Raw genomic sequence first — 16,463 nt, 5'->3', positions numbered from 1 at the left:
TGAGCCTCTCCCAGCAAGGACAGTCATGGGAATCAGGACAGCCATTTATTAGCTTATTATGTACCAAGCAGGATGCTAAAATTCTTTGTATGCATTGTCTCATTTAATTCTCACAACAAACCTATGAATTGTTAATAGATGTGATTACTGGTGAGAAAACTAAGGTCAGGAAGGTGAAGTGCCCAAGGTCACATGGTTATAAAGTGGCCCAGCCAGGACCCCGGGGCTGAACTCTTACAGAAGTGGCTACCCGGCACATCCACATGGCCGCCTATGTGCCTTCCCCCACTCTTCCCTTGAAGAGTGATTGGAAATGATTGGAACTGTCACTGGAAGTAATGAGAAGTGACAGAGGCTGGGTTGGAAGGCTTATTGCTCCAAGTCAAAACGATCCCCACAAACCCAAACCTAAATTTAAACAGTGAAGTCGCAAAGCACTTTCCCTCTCCAGGATTTGACACCCCCTCACCCCCAACCCTCCCAACAAGAAAAGAAGTAAGGTTATGTCAGGGGCTCAGTCTGTTCAATACAACAGATTTTTTCTGCAGCAAAAATTTCCTTTTCGGCTTAATCCTATTCACTTTCCACGTGGACAAATATTACTAAAACCTCAGGTGACCAGACCACCATTCTTAATTAAGAGATCCAAATTCACTGATGTATTTCTTCCTCTTTTTCTTTTCTTTTCTTTTTTTAAACATCCCATGAGGGACGAGGAACCAGAGGCAGCTATGTAACTGGCAGGTTGTGAGGGAGAACGAACCATAACTTTCAATAGGCAAGGATGTCGGGCAGTCCAATCCTTCCAGAAAGCACCTGGCTGAATGCCAAGGACACACAGCACTGAATCCGTCCCTTCTGATGACGATGGGGGTGATCCATCAACCCACCAGCTGTTTAGTTAGCACCAGCCCCACTAATGTGCAAGTGCTGTGGATGACAGGGGAACATCAGCCACCGTCCTGAAGATGCACGTGGGAAGACACAGCCCATCTCCGTAAGACGGCACAGGATTGAGTTGCTACCTCCCCAGGACTCCTAAAAGCCCTGGTACTTTCCTTGATGACAGCGCTCCCATATATCTGCAATTCCTTGTTTATGACTATGTCGCCCCACTGGGCTGAGTTCTTAGATGGTGGAAACTGTGTTCCGTATCAGTGGCATCTGAGAGCCTAGCACAGGGCCTGAACTACAGAAGGAGCCCCCCTCCTCTAATTGTTTTGTGAGTGAGGGTGCATGAATGATGTCGAAAATGTGAGGGGACACACATGAGAGTCCCTGGAAGCTCCTGAAAGCTGCTGCCGCTCTCCATGAAACAGAAAGAGCTCAGAGAAGCTGCCCTGTAAATGCCAGGAGGGCCGAGCTTTTAGCTTGTGCATCCTCTGCCCTCTATTTCTGTGCCTTCCTCTTCCTCCCGCTCCTATTTCTTCTCCCCTGTCGCCTTTCGTGACCTGAACTCTCCAGATCCGCTTGCTGCCTCGCTTCAGAAAAACCTCCCATATTCCACACCGACCTCGGAAGACAGCTGCCCGTGTTCCCTTCTCAGTGTGGGCACAAAGGCAGCGGCTTCCTCCCTGCATCCTGAGGAAACAAAGTAGCCTTCAGTCTTATCACCAGCAGACTCTGGCCGAGGCTCCACACACAGTGATCCAACCACTGTCACTAACAAAATAAAGGTTGTCTGACTTCAGCATTCTTCCCCATTCTGGTCTATGTGGTGCCAAAGGAAATAAACTTATTTTCCCAGAATCTAGACAGTTAGGAAGCTCAGATAACCAGATTTTTTTGTTTTTTGGTACCGTCTGCATTCTTCTTTGGGAAGAAGTCAAAACTGCTGAAACGAGGAATTTAACTACAAAAGGCAACATATAGGGTGAGTTGTAGCCAATACACTCACCATCCATAGCCTCAGGACTAATAAGGAGTTCACGCAACCAACCCCAAAGCAAGGCGAGGTCTCCACAACTATGAGAGTCTTCTGATTCGTTAGTATGTATGTACTGTACTGTATGTATGTAACCCATGTATGACATACATAGTAATTCTGGGTTATAAACGATAGACATTAACCCAAACGAACCATTTCTTAACAATTTGAATGGAGTGTGGGGGAGGGGGTGATAAATGTTCTAACAGAATTTTCCACTGTGGGATTTATCGTTTGGAATCCTGTAAATGAAGCCTTACTTCAGCCTGATCCTCTCTTCTTGATAACACAGAAGCCTTGATTTCAGAATAACTATGTGCCTCCTGATAATTGGAAAGCAAATAGTTTTTGGAATCCAAAATGTTGGGTCGGTGTCCTGGCTCAGCTACTTACTGAGTGGGTAATCTCGAGAAACTCACTTTATTTCTCTAGGCCTCAGTTTATTTACCTGTAAAGTGGTGTAATAATGACATTTACTCTCAAAGAGTGATTTGAGAATGAGATAAGGTATGTTAATATATTTTGTAAACTGTGAAACTTTGTACAAATGTTAGCAATAAATTCTACTGCCGTAATAATCCTACCCACATAGTTCTCTCTCAGGTACTACGAGTGAGCTAATAATACACAATTCATATTTCAAAACCCAACCACAAGTTCAAATCCATGCAGGGAAATCGTTAAGCTACACACTTAGTGGGTGTACTTTATTGTATGTAAATCATGTCTTAATTTTAAAAACTGAAGGAAATGCTAATGCCTGCAAACAGTTTCATGCAACAGACCCTCTACTCAGAAGTCTACCCTGGGTGTCCATGCTTGGGCTTGTTTTGTAGGTAACTCTGCTCAGGATGAAATCCTTTTGGTGAGTATTTCAGGTACTAAACTTCTAGGGCAGAGGTCTCTGGCCATCTACCCTGACCCTGAATGATGCTGCCTGGCTAACAGTGCCCCAGTGCAGACCCAGGATGGAGTCACTACTGCTCTCTTCACATTAGGCAGCCAGCCGTTCTAGATTCATAATCATATGCTACCTATTGCCATGAGGGCTCAGTGCCTGAAAAAAATCAGATAAGCATGGTAACACCCATGTGCTCTGATCACAGCCACATCTGGACCAGCCGGAAAATTCTCAGAATTATAAAAAAAACAGAGAATGTTAATGGTATAAGGAAACATAGAGATAAGCTGAGTCTAGTAAGCTCATTTCACAGAGAAAGAAATTGAGGCTCAGAATAGTAATGACTTGCCCAGAATAACCCAGCAAAATTATGAAGGAGCTAGAGCTATTGATTTCCCATTCTATTCCCTGTAGGCATATCTACATCTTTAGGACTTTGGGTATAATCTCTTCTTCCCGAATATACCAGACATTATACAAGGCACTGCAGAAGTTTCCAGGATTTCTAGTTATGATGGCTAAACTGAAATGTTATGACATCGGCCCTATTTTTCAGACAATTTCTCAACATAAAACCAATGGCAATTATTCAGCACTGACTTCATTCAACTGAAGCATCTGAAGAGCAACTGTGATCTTGGAGCTTAATTACATGAGCTGAAAAGGAGGAAGAGAGATTTTCCACTTCAAGAATGTGTGATAGGACAGATTATGGAGTTAGGGGGTCTTGTCTTGGCCCTTCTACTAAGCTACCTGTTTAACTTTAGCCAAATCTCTCTGAACTTTGGTTGTTTCTTCATCATAAAAGAAGGGGTAGGTTTAGATCAAGGATTTAATTGGGTTCCAAGGAACGGTATCAGGAGGTCAATGAACCCCTAGAAGTTATAGGAAAACTTGATGTGTATGTGTCTTTTTCTAAGAAGTGGATTCAGGGTTTTCACTGGATTCTCAGAGGGGTCTGGGATTCAAAATTTTAAGAACCACTGATTTAGATAGTGTCTTAGCTTTTCCCCATGTCTGCTAATCTTTGATTCTACCTTTTAAAAATGCCTGTCTAGTTCATCATCATTAGGTACATTTATGAAATATACTCATGTGTACTTTGCTCAGCTGAGCAAAAGATAAAAATTGAACGAGACAAGATATGAGCCTATCTGGAATGTATTTATATTATAACCATCACCATTAATATGGGAAGACGAGGGAAGGACATGGAACCCTACTGAGACCCGTCATTAAACCACAGGCCAGTGGACCAAGCATTCAAGCACTCCTCAAACTCATTTTTTTGGAAACAAGGCTACTTCCTCATCCTGGCAAAAGTTTCGATGAATTCTATTGTTAATGTCTGGTACTAACGTACTTGATATATTAAGTTTGTATAACAAATGTATTATCTGGTCCTCCTTGTCCATGTAATGTTCTATGTATAACTTTTTTAAAAACAGTACTCATTGTGTTTGCATTAATGGACAAGGCAGCACAAAAGCAAACAGTTAAAACTGGGTTCCTCGTAATTGTGTTGTTCCACAGTCAAAGAGTAATAATACTCCAGATCTTTCACCTCTCTTGACCTTAAATGTTCCAAATGTTTCAAATACCCAATTATTTTAACAGATACTTCGCAAGCTTTTAGTTTCTGCTAGGTACTAAAAGTGGTACCCAGATGAATGAGGCATGGGCCTTACACTCTAACTGGAATGTTAGGTAAGTATTCAGATCGCTGTAATACAAAGTAGCATAATAGAACGGCTACTGGGATTCAAAGGAAGGAAAAGAGTATATTCTGTTGGTGAAATCATGGACAGGTGTATGGAGGAAGTGGTATTTGAGGTGAGACTTGGCGAGTGAACATGATTTTGATCTAGAGTCAACAATCTGTAAGGGTGGAGAGTAAGAGGGCATTTTTGGTGGAGGGATTATCATAAACAAAAGCATAGAGCCAGAAAGAAGCATGGGGTGTGGTTTGAGTACGGGAAGTAATCCAGGTTTCTTGGAGAGTTGTTGGGGGGTGAGTTGTGAATGATATTGTGTAAAATCTTTAATATGAGAATGAAGTGTTTATACTTGACATTACAGGCAACGGAGACTACTAAAAGTTTATGGAAGAGCAGAATAACATCACGGAATCAGAGAGAATGTGAATTCAAAATCCCTCCACCCCCATTCTGCAGTCAAGGAACCCAGAGAGCTTGCCAGATTCCTAATCCAAATTCTTTGCCTTATACCAGCTGTTTCACGAGGTTACTCGGGTAGCAGTATGTAGGAAGGGAAGACAGCTTGGGCAGGAGACCACGTGGCAGCTATTACAGAAGTCTAGGAAGAAGTTCAGGTAGGATAATGAGACCTGAGCAACAGGGGAAGGGGAGAGGTGGTGGTCAGAGGAGGGGCTGAGGGAACCCATGAAGTCCCCCTTGTTTCTCCTCCGTGGGGCTCAGAGCATTCCTTTTCATTCACATCAGAAAGGCAGGACATTTGATTTCACTCACTGGCAGGTCCAGAAAGCAAGGAGTCAACTGGCCCATCCTTGTTCAGACTATGAACCCTTAGCCCTCCTGACTCCCCTTCAATCTGTGCTTTCTCTAGAAAAAAGAGGCCAGAAATCACGCTAGCAGTGGCCAGAAGCCACCCGGGATCTGTTCCTTTCATGGAGCAGGAGATGATTTTAGGATTCAGGCAACGCTGAGGGCTTTCTTTCTGGCTTTCCTAAAGAGTGCCCACCCAGGCATCCCAGGGCTCAAAACCACTTTGCAAATAAGGCTAATCCAGCCCACAGGAGTGGTTCCCAGGGGCTGCTGACCCATGCAGGGATTTCAGTTCCTTCAGTGTTGCTCCCCTCAAATGCTGGTCTCTGGCTCTCCAACCTCATCTCAGGTTTCCTGCCCTGTCCCTTGTCCTGACTCTTCAACTCATCTCCTCTGTGACTTCTCACTTGAACAGTTTATTCATTTCGGAGCTGGGATGTCATGTGTATGGGTACATCTGACAAGGGCATTGATGTGGCAAAAGCTTAATAGTAGGTGAACATCCTATTATTAGGTGAATAGTAGATGAACATCCAGTTATGGAGAATTTCTAAGTCAGTGGTCCACTTTTTCTCTTCTACATGGCATTTGGTTTTGTAACAATTTTATAAAGACAGAACCCTCCCCAAAAAGATATCATGAGAGACAACTTGTATGAGAAAGACATCAACCCAACAGATGATATTCTCACCAGAGGAATGATACCCATAGTAGGCACTCAATAAAAAATGGCTAAGGAACCAATGACATCTTTCGATCCATGTCTTGGTCTGTTCCTCTTTCTCATGAACTAAGACATTGACCATCATCAAAGCCAGCTGATTTCAACTGACCATGCAGGCCAAAGTCACTTTCCACCAGAAACTGTGCCCAAATGGGGCTGGTGTAGAACAGATGCTCAAACACTCTTAGTTTTGTTTCCCTTTCCCAGACTCCTCCCACGGGGCAGGATCTCGCTGACATCTCCTGCTCCATGAATAGGACTGAACTGGATCTCAATGCAGAGAACATCTTTAAGAGTCCTTCTGTGGTGCCGGAAGACTATACATGGCGGTTTAGCAAGCAAACAACCTGCATTCAAATCTTATCTCTGCTAACTAGGAGCTTACAGCTTTGAGCAAGTTACCTGACCTCTTTACATCTTATTCTCTTCACCTGTAAAATCGGGGTAGTAATAGTGGGTGGTCAGTAGTGGGTGGTGTGAAGAATAAATGAGTTAACAAGATAGCCCATATAACATGCTCAGCATAATAAGTAATCAATGAGTTCCAGCTGCTTTTAATAAGGCTGCTCTGACGTTTGAGCCTACTGACATCGGGTGGTTGGTAGCTTAGGGGTAGAGGCCAGTAAAGGTGCCATCCAGATATGCCAGCTGTGCTCAGGAGCAGTACTGCAATACTTGGCTGGTATTTAAAAGAGCTTAGAAAATCGTGGCTCCTCACCTGCCCTACTTGAGCAATAGTTTAGGTTAATCCACCTCTTTTATTCCTCTAATCTGGGTGAAGAGTTATTGTTGGCCTGAGGCTGGCTTAGGCAGGCATGCATATGGCCTAGTTGGTTTGTAAGGTTTCAAAAAGAGAGACAGAGAGCTCTAGACATCTAATTCGGAGGGAGTTTTTAGTGCCTCTTCACTTTTGTTTGGGGGCTTTTCTATCCATTAGGTCCCTGACAAACTCCTGGTGTTTAAGGCTGTCAGAGCCAGAAGGGACTTAGGAACCATCTCATTTGCTTGTTTTGGAGTGAAGGGAACTGAAGGCCTGGTAGTGGGTAAGTGGTCCAAGATCACCCAGCGAGTCAGTTCAAAACCGGGACCAGTTCTCACCTGGCCTGGTCTCCAGGGCAGCACTCACTTTACCACGCCTGCTGGCTCTTTGGTTTTCTGAACTCAGGCTCACAATTGGTCCTGGCTCTAGGTGTAGCCCACGCTTCCCTGGTGCCTCTCATGACTTTTCTTCAGCTCCCCAGTCGGGCTTCCCTGCCCTGGTGCATCTCCCTCCTGTCAGCTCTTGTCCACACATCCTTGATGGGCACTGTCCTGCCCTACCCTGTAAACTTGCCTGCTTCCAGCCCGGGTGAGTCTATGCCTTAGGGCCTCTGAGGCCTCAGGAGTCCTGCCTGGGTGACACCCGGAAGGGACACGCAGGGCAGCACTTCTCTTGGCCCCAGAACCTGTTTCCCTCTATGCTATCCTCCGCTCCGTTTTTCTCTGTCTTCATCAGTCTCTCTCAGTCTTGCTGTTCTGCCTCACATCCCTCCTCCTCTTTCCTCTCTCCCTCCCGGCCCTTTCCCTTCCCCTCTTCGTCCCTCCCAGTCTGTCCACACCTTCCTGGTCCTCCTGGTGCTCTGCCCTTTCCCCTCTCCGGCTTTCCTCTCCCCCTCTCTTCTCCCACTCCCTTTCTCTTACCCTCCAACACATCTGTTTCTAATCTGCGCCCTCCAGGCGCCTGTTTGAAACGAAAAAGCTCCCCCCACCCTCAGGAACCTGGCACAAAAATTCCTGAATAATACCTTCCCTCCCCCAATTCTCCAGTTTCCCCAGATACTCCTGAAACTAAACACCACCCCCAAAAGCACCCGCCACACCAAGCAGTTCTCGGCCAAACTCAACCAGGAAACACCCCAACGCCCAAGGCTGCTCCAGGGCCCAGATGTGCGAGACGTTTTCGATGGCCGACTGGGCGGCCCTCCGCTGCCAGATGTGTTCCTCCCTGGCCGGGAGGCAGGGACACAGGCGTCCGGCTCACTCCGGGGGCCGCGGGGACAACCGTTCGGAGCCCGTGTCGCGGCCCGGGTGCGGGACAATGTGTGCTCGGGGCCACCCGCCCTCCCCAGGCACTCACCTAGCCCGAGCAGGACGAGGAGGATCATCCCGATCCCCGGGCGCGGGCTCCTCCCCGCTCAGCCGCTGCTTGGCTCCGGGGCGGGCGGGCTCAGCCGACGGACCTCGGGCAAGCTAGGCGCGGCGCCTCGGGGTGCGCGCGGGGCGGCTGCAGCCATGTGCCGGCGCGGGAGCGGCCCCACGCCTCGCGCCCTGCGCCCAGCTCCGGGATCCCCGCAACAGGCGCAGAAGGGCTTCCAGCACTCGTCCCGCCAGCTGGCACTCGGACGGGAGCGGGGACCCGGGTCAGCGAGGAAAAGGCGAGGCAGAAAGACCCTACCGCTTCGTGGAACACTTTTCCCTGTTTGGAAAGAAAAAGGAGTGAAGAAAGCCGTGGGGGGGGGAATAGAGTGAGCTGGAACCACATGGTTGCCTCCCACCGGCAGCCCCTCCCTCCCTCCCTCGCTCGCTCGCTCGCTCGCTCCCTCCCTGCTCCCTCCCTCCCAGCGCTTGGGGCGCGCGGAGCGCCGGCCGGGCAGCCGCGGGGGTCGGGCCCGCGGGGCGCCGCCGCCGGCGGGAGGGAGGAGAGGGGATGCGGCCGCTCGGAGGCCGGTGGTCGCGCCCGGCGCTCGGTGTGGGGTCGACCCTGTAGGAGAGAGCCGAGGACACTTGGCCACGAGCGAGGATGAGGCCTTGTCAGCCTCCTCGGTCTCCGTCCTCACTTGGTGTTCTCCCCACTTCTCTCTCGCATCCTTTGCTCGCTCACACACACCCTGCTTCCGCCCAGATCTGCGCTTTCTCCTCTTCCATCTCCTCTCTCCATTTCTCTCGCGTCTGCATTATCCTCGCCTCTCCTCTCTCACCTCCTCCCTCCTCTCCTTTCCTTCCTCTTTTCTCCTCTCCTCCGCCCTCTCTGCCACGTTTAGTCGGGGTGAAACTCCATATCCACCGTGCAGACAGCCCAGCCTGAAAGTGACAGTCGGGACTGTCAAGCAACGGGTCTGGTCGGGCGCTCCTGACTTCACGGCCTGTTTGGGCTCCACAGCCTTTCCGTCGGCCTTTCGCCCTCGCTGTTTCTCCCTCGGCGGTAATCACAGCAGCCCGCGCTCGGATCCGGCCGAGCTAAGCGAGCCATCCCCCCACCCCCGGCGGAGTGGGGTTCACAACTCTGTGCAAAGGAGTCCGTTAGGAAGCCCTGGAGCTGACCTCCCTGCACGAGGCCCTGGACAAAACAGGCATCACCTCCTTTCAGAAAAGAAGGCAGAGGGCACGGATTCCCTCCTCCGTGCGAGGGACCCCGCCAATGAGGCCCGCGGAGGGCCGCCCGCGAGCTCCCGGGTCGGCGCCTGGGGTTGTGTCTACCAGGACCCTGCTGCTCGGCGGTGGCGGGAGGGGACTAGAGAAGGAAAGGGCAGCGACGGCCACGCTCAGGTCTCAACTGTCCTGAGGCTCCGAGAAAGCCTGGACCTGCACGCTCTGGTGCCCGGGCTCTGGACGTCCCTGGAGCAGGGGCTGCTGCTTCAGCCAGACGGAGGCACGACCTGACCCGTGCCCGCGAGGGGAGCTGGGGCCAGCCTGCAGCGGCGAGGCAGGCTGCTCCATCACACTTTCAAGCCCGTTTGCACAGTCCTCGCTCCAAGGGCCTTAGATGCCGGAGCTGTACGGTCCTTTCTAATTAGCTAGTCTTTTCCGGTGTAATGAAACCGACCCCATCTCATAAGTGAGGAGAGCACAGGCCTGGAGAGGTGATGGGAGTCTCACCAGGTCCTTCAGGGGGGCAACAACAGCAAGGGCTGCTCTTGGGGCTTTGGGATCAGCCGTGAGAGTCGCTTGAGAAGTCCGGCATCTTCTCCCTCTCTCCTCTCCCCACACCCTTTTTTCAGTAGCTGTTTATTATGCATCTACTCTGTGCCAGATGCGTTCTTAGGTGTTGAGGACACAAAGTGAGTAGAACTTGGCTATTGACGTTTCTTAAACATTTGGAACTAGTATATCTTGGCATCACCTATGGACCAGGAAGCATATTAATTATTTAATATTTATCGTTTTATTAATTCTTATGATAATGCTAAGGGATAGGCAGTTTTGATTCCATTTTAAAGATGAGGAAACTATAACCTAGAGAGGTTAAATATCATGCTCCAGATCACAAAATATTAAAACTCTTGTATTCCAATAGTAATATCCTAATGTATTATTATTATTGAAAATAAAATATTTTAAGTCTCTGACTACTTTTTCCCATTTTATACTTCTTGTGTAATAGGAGAAATAGAAATATTCATAACTATAATTCACATATGAATGTGTTGAAAAAATGTTAATTCTCTTAGAGGTTGAGGAAGGTAGGAGGGAAACTGTACAGAGAAGGTGACTTTTTGTCATTTCTGTCTTAAATTTTTTTTTAATATTTTGATATATTTTCAGACTTAGAGTTGCAAAAATAGTACAAAAAATCCTTGTATACACTTCTCCCCAGATTTCTACTTTTTATTTCTTTCTAAAAGAGATATTTTTTTAAAAGTTTTAAAGCCCCATCTCTACTCCTCCATCACTGGTGGCCTTTCTCATGAACCTGGTGACACCATGTATTGCGTGAGGGCTGGTGTGCACATGAAGACAGATGTATGCGGGTGTAAACAGACATGTGTTTAAACCCACATTGCTCAGGCTGAAGATAACAAGACACCTTCAGCTCCAAGTTGTTAGTCAGTCACCAGCATAGGAAATGCCAATTTCATATGATTTTTGTTGAGATTGGGTCATAAACACTCAGTTTCCCCAGGTCTGAAGTCTTATAGCCAGTATATATTGGGCATAGACTCCTTGGGGAGAGTCCTTGGGTCTCTGGAGATGACTGTCCCTGAATCTGAAGCCCCCTTTCTGTTACCAGGCATCTGTGAACCAGAAGAGTGCCCCAGAGCCCCTGGGGATGGCTCACAACTCAGAAACACATTGCCTACCTAAGCTGTGTCCCACACTGATTGGGCTGGGATCCAAAGAGGTACCGGCAGTCTTTACCCTAAATGGACCTCTCAGTCCAGTGAGAGAGAAAACATCAACATTCGAAATCTTTCCACAACAAACACGAAAGTTACGTAATTAAGTGCCAGAATAAATTATCCTGACAATAAGAAACACTGAGAATTCCAGGCAGGGAGGGAGCACTGTAGGCTGGCGTGGCTGTGAAGGTTCTTTGGGAGAACACTTCTTGAGCCAGGCTCTGGGGGATGGAGAGAATTTCACTAGATGGGAGGACCTGGGGAGGACCACTGGAGTGGGGGCACGTCTGGACAAAGACATGGAGTTAGGAGTAGCTGTGGTGTATGCAGGGGGTATTGAATGGAATGAAATCCATGAAATGAAAAATTGGTGTTGGTGCAAAATGCCTTGGAACAGTTAGCCTGCAGCAAAATTGTGAAGAGTCCTGAATGTGAGGCAAAGGATTCTGGAACTTGTTCTTCACCTTCTCCAGACTCACTGAAAAAATGTTAGCAAAATGGACCTTGATGAGAACCATACTTTAAGAGATATAAATTGGCAATGCCGAGAGGTGACTCCAAGGGCTGGCCAAAGGTGGAGAGCTTTAGTACATTTTCTTATCCATCAAGCTCCCTGGCCCTACGCTTTAATAGAAACAATTACATTTCCTCAACATTTTGTAAAGTGATATGAATATGCAGCTTCGAGACAAGTCCCCGATCCTCCCCACTCTGTGCGGAGCCAGAAAGCCACCCGAAACCTCTTCTCTATAGGAATTCCAGAGCCACCACGGGGTGTGCGTGAAGCATGGGAAGAAAAACCTGAAGCAGAGAAACTGGTTAGAACCTACTGTGTTAAACGGGGAGATGAGGTGAGGGTGGTAAATCAAACATAGAAGATATTTGGGAGAAAGTTAAGCCAGGTTAAACATCCAGTGGTCGTTGTGGGCGGGAGAGGGAGTGGAAGACAAGTGGCACCGAAGATAAGGATAAGTGATCTAATCTACTGTTACATATGCTAAGATTAAAGCTACAATTTATAGACCTTCTAGTATATTCCAGGGATTGTAAGTGTCATCAATAAGCCTCACTATACGACATTTCAATGAGGACACTAAGGTTCAGAGAGTAAATAAATTGCATATCATTCCATGGTTAGTAAGTGATTGAGCCACGATTTAAAGTTAGAAGATTGAAAGCCCTTACTGTCTTTTGATGGTAATGCTTACTAGGAAGTCAAGTAAGTTAACTTGTCAGGAAGGGAAAGATCAATTTAATTTGAGACATGGTAACTCGGAGACGATGATAAACCACATCTATCCATTCTCCATCCATCCATCCATCCATTCACTTTTTTATTTTTAATTTGAATCAATAATTCAGTAAATCTTGGTTAAGTACCTACGAGGTGCCAAGCACTGGAAGTCAATGATGAACAAAGCAAAAGTTGTCCTTGCTCTCTAGAAGCGTATGGTGGGTTAAGGAAGATGGACAGCAAAGAAGCAATCATAAAGCAGAGTGAGAAATACTCCGTAAGGGAAAGTGCAGAGTGCTATGGAGCTGACGGCAGGACCCTGTACTCAGCGCGGGAGACGTCAAGGAAGCCGCCCTGAGCAGGAGGGGAAGGAGATGTCTCATCTTTCAGGACACCTGGGAACCATGGCCCACGTCTTTTCATCCCTTTGCATTCTGGTATCCACCTGTGCCCCTTCTCTCAGAGGAAAACACATTCCCGAGGGCATTTAGGACAAGAAGCTGTGGGATAATGGAAGGAGCTGTGGACTGCGAGGCAGACAGTTTGGGTTCTGAGTGGCTTTGAATAGGTCACTTGACGTCACGGGGCCTTTTCCTCTCTTCCTGATGCTGTTTTGAGGCAGAAATGAGATTCTGGTGAAGGTGCCTAGCACAGCGGGTAACACAGGAGACTCAGTAAATACTTGTTCCAACTGAAACTTAAGTCCACAGGACTACATTCCCCTCAGTAAAAAAAAGAGCCAACTTCTGTCTCATTTCCTTTTTCTATTGAAACAAGGTTATCTTTACATATTCTTTCGTGTCCCACAAGGACATCACTTCTTGCCTTGGCTGTTCAGTGCGCTGGTTCTGTGTATGGCTGGACAGTAAGAGGCCCCAGCCGGCTGTCAGGGTCTTGACTGGACAACCCTTACTGAGGCTGTGTCTGAGGAGCCCTGTGTGTCGATGGAGGCTAAGGAATGAGGGGTTCTCACGGAGGAAGAGGAAGCAGCTGTTCTCCCCACCGACGGCCTGGGGGGGTGGGGCAGAGGTGAGAACAGCTGGCCCTGCTCTACCCCAAACTGCGAGATGACAGTCCCCAGCTTTGATGTGTGTGGTCAGCTGAGGAGGGAGGGATTTGGTGGGGCTCGGGCTTCCTGTAGGACATTTGTCAGTGAAGGAGGGACCTATGCTTCCCTCTGCCTGCCAGGACGCAGGACGCATAGGTCTGTCCTTCGACCCCAGGCTGGTCTTCAGGTGCCAGTGGGAGAGTCAAGAGGCAAGACGAAAAACAGAGAAGGTTTATGTAGCTGCTGAGCCTAAGTTACAGGCTGAGTTTTTGCTCCACACGCCACCTTCTTCCCCGAGGTCAGCTAGATCGGGGGTTTCCCAGCTCCTCCCCACATCCTCCTTTCAATTCCTGCTAAAGTGATGCCCTCAGAGACGTAGTTCAAGCTTTGGAGAAAGACAGGCTGATTTTGAGTTCGCGTGGCTCTCCTTACCGTGTCTAACTTGGGCTCCCTCAGCCTCCGTTACTTCGGGTCGTCTCTAAGAGTTCTCATGGGTTTTTGAGACGATTACCTGAAACTATATAGAGAAAGCACTTAGCACAGGCACCCTGCTCCTCAGCACACAGCAGCTCCCTCTGTTCCCCCTTAACTCATGCAACAGTGCATATGCCTCCAGGATACCTTGTAACCAGGTCTGCAGAGGCTGCTTTCACCTTTCAGAGAAGGGGGGAGGTAGCATCTCCTTCCTCTAAGGGTGAATTGAAGTCTGGGGACTTCCTTAGAAACACACAGCAGAACGAGTAGTGAAAGTATCCCTGTGCCATCTCCCTTTCTCAATCCCCATCTCTAAGTTAAGATGAAAATCAGAAGGTTTTTCCTGGGCTAATGATACTCAAATGCCCACAAGACAAGCTGTCCTAAGGAAGCCTGTGAGAGAGGAATAAGATGAAGCACTAAATTTCAGATCATTTGATTGAAAAGACTATCAGAGGCATCTGATCTAACATCCTTATTTCACTGAAAAGAACTCAAGCTCAGAGAGCAGCAACGACTTGCCTAAAGCCACACGGCCAGCTGGTGGCACAGAACTGACCAGAGCCTTAGTCTGATGCCTAGTTCAGGGCTCTGGCTACCATCTCCTACGGGCCTGCTCTGATCACCAGCTAGGCGGGTGAGCAGACCCATGCCTGGCTTCGTTCTGCAGCCGGACAGACCTAAGTGATTTTCCTGAGAATCCAGCAGCATGTTTTCCTCTGTAACACATAAGCACGTGGCAGAGAACGGCCAAACCAGGAGACAGAAATCATTCCTATCCTCCCAGCTGGGGATCAGCCGCTTGCTGTCTCCAGCTGCAGGAGTTCTCTTGTGCTTTCCATTCATTCAGCCTTAACGGAAGTGTTCCAGCCGTGAGCCCCGCATTAGTTCCACCTCTGTGCAGCTGTTGTCTCCACTATCAAGCTGGATGGGTCTTAAGAGTTCCTTTTGCTCGAACTTCCTCACTTTGTTGACTGAGACCCAGCCAGGGAAGAGCTATCTCAGGGTCACGCTCAAGTTAGAGGCAGAGACAAGCTTGAGACCAGTTGCCTAGAGGCCAGCCCATTCTCTTCCCAGCAGGGTGGACGGTTATCACAGAGAGTGGCTCTCCCTCTTCCTAAAAGGTCAAGAATGAGAACAGAAAACTACATGGTGTCTGCTGGCAGAAACAGGTGTGACAGGGCTCCAGGAAGAGCTGGGATTTTTTTTTTTTTCCTACTCATGGTTGAGGCCGTCAAAGCCATTGAATAAAACTGAGGACAATATATCCAAAGCCTGAATATGCCACTGGTGTCCTGTGAGGAACTCATATTTTTGTAGGCTGAAATACGGGGAGCTGTCAACAGCTGTTTGCAGCTGCTCAGCGACAAGACTGGTGTCTGCAGTGGGCAGGCTGAGGAGCTGGCAGGGGACGAGAACCATCCCCCACCTTCCCGACCACAAGACTCGCACAACTGCGTGACACAAACTTGGACCACTGTCTTGTGCTGTCTTGCATCTCCCCTGACTACACTGTTCCCAGGAGGCGGGGTGAGGTACAAGACCGCTATGGCCTGAAACCACTGTCTGAGAGGCAGTGGAGAGTGGTGGACAGAGCACGAAATGTGACATCAGGAGACCAGGACTGAGCACTTCCTGGCACTGTCATTTCCTGAGTTATCTTGACAAATTATTTAATGTCTCTGAGTCTCAGTTTTTCATCTGAAGAAAATAGGGATGCTACAACATTGTAAATTTTTAAGCTCTTTATGAATGTGAGGGAAGTATTATTAGGAGTATAAATTGCAGGAACTGACACAACCTTATTAGAGCTGGTTACTCTTCTCTGTTCCCCTGTTTCTCAGTTGGAGTAGAGAATCTATGAATCTAGGAGTGCTTAGTGTGTACCCACGGTAGACACAGCATGTAGAAGAAATAGACCGGGCACAGGACTCATGGTGGGGCCCTCCCCTCTGACTTCCCCGAAGATGTGTTAAACTCAAAGACAGGGCTGGCAGCCCCCGTTCACTGGCTGCCCAGCCCATTCCCTACACACCTCCACCGCGGAGGCTGAAAAATTAAAGCACCTGCCCAGCCTCCCTTGCCCCAGGGAAGGCTAGGTGACACAGGTCTAGCCAATGAGTCAGGCATAAGAGAAGTTTGCTGGGGAGCTTTTGGTAAACATTTGCTTTATACGATGTGCAACCCAGAATTGGATTTTCCCCCTAAGGGGCATCTAGTTTAAAGAGGGATATGTAATTTGCTCTTACATATCTTACATTTATGGTAAGTAACCATAAACCTAAGATAAAGTATAGCCATTGGCCTAAGAAAAGCACAGGTGAAGTGCTACTGAATTTAAAATATTCCTTCCTAATACGGTGATCAGGGACTGCTTCATGGAGAAGGTGGCATTTGAGGTGGGTAGGGCTCGAACAACACGAGAATGGGATATTGAGAAATGGATCCCAGTCCCAACCTCACCAGCCCTGAGCTTCCCCACTATCCTGAGCCATGTTATAAGGAAGCCAACAGTTCTTTCTAGGTGAGGTAAT

The 16,463-nt window shown here is 48.1% G+C and overlaps 1 protein-coding gene across 3 annotated transcripts in view; it reads right to left on the bottom strand.

Annotated features, from left to right (window-relative positions):
* CLMP (CXADR like cell adhesion molecule) overlaps window positions 1–9,243 on the bottom strand; it is a 117,086-nt gene extending 107,843 nt beyond the window's left edge. The window contains exons 1-2 of one of the 3 annotated variants that reach the window (XM_081239206.1): window positions 9,121–9,243; window positions 8,194–8,532 (exon numbers count right to left, since the gene is read on the bottom strand). Coding sequence is in view for 1 of the 3 variants with exons in the window: in XM_081239207.1 (XP_081095333.1) it covers window positions 8,194–8,221 (28 nt within the window). In the remaining 2 variants the exon portion in view is untranslated. Of the gene's footprint in view, window positions 1–8,193; window positions 8,533–8,943; window positions 9,010–9,120 lie in introns of those variants that run through there. The other 2 variants (XM_081239205.1, XM_081239207.1) reach the window with 2 other exon arrangements.
* Between the last annotated feature and the right edge of the window lie 7,220 nt (window positions 9,244–16,463).

Source organism: Mesoplodon bidens (genome assembly GCF_964165515.1).
Source record: "Mesoplodon bidens genome assembly, chromosome: 7".
In the NCBI taxonomy this organism is placed as follows: Eukaryota; Metazoa; Chordata; class Mammalia; order Artiodactyla; family Ziphiidae; genus Mesoplodon; species Mesoplodon bidens.
The sequence above is the reverse complement of the archived record's forward strand: the minus strand, read 5'-3'. Positions and strand labels throughout refer to the sequence as shown.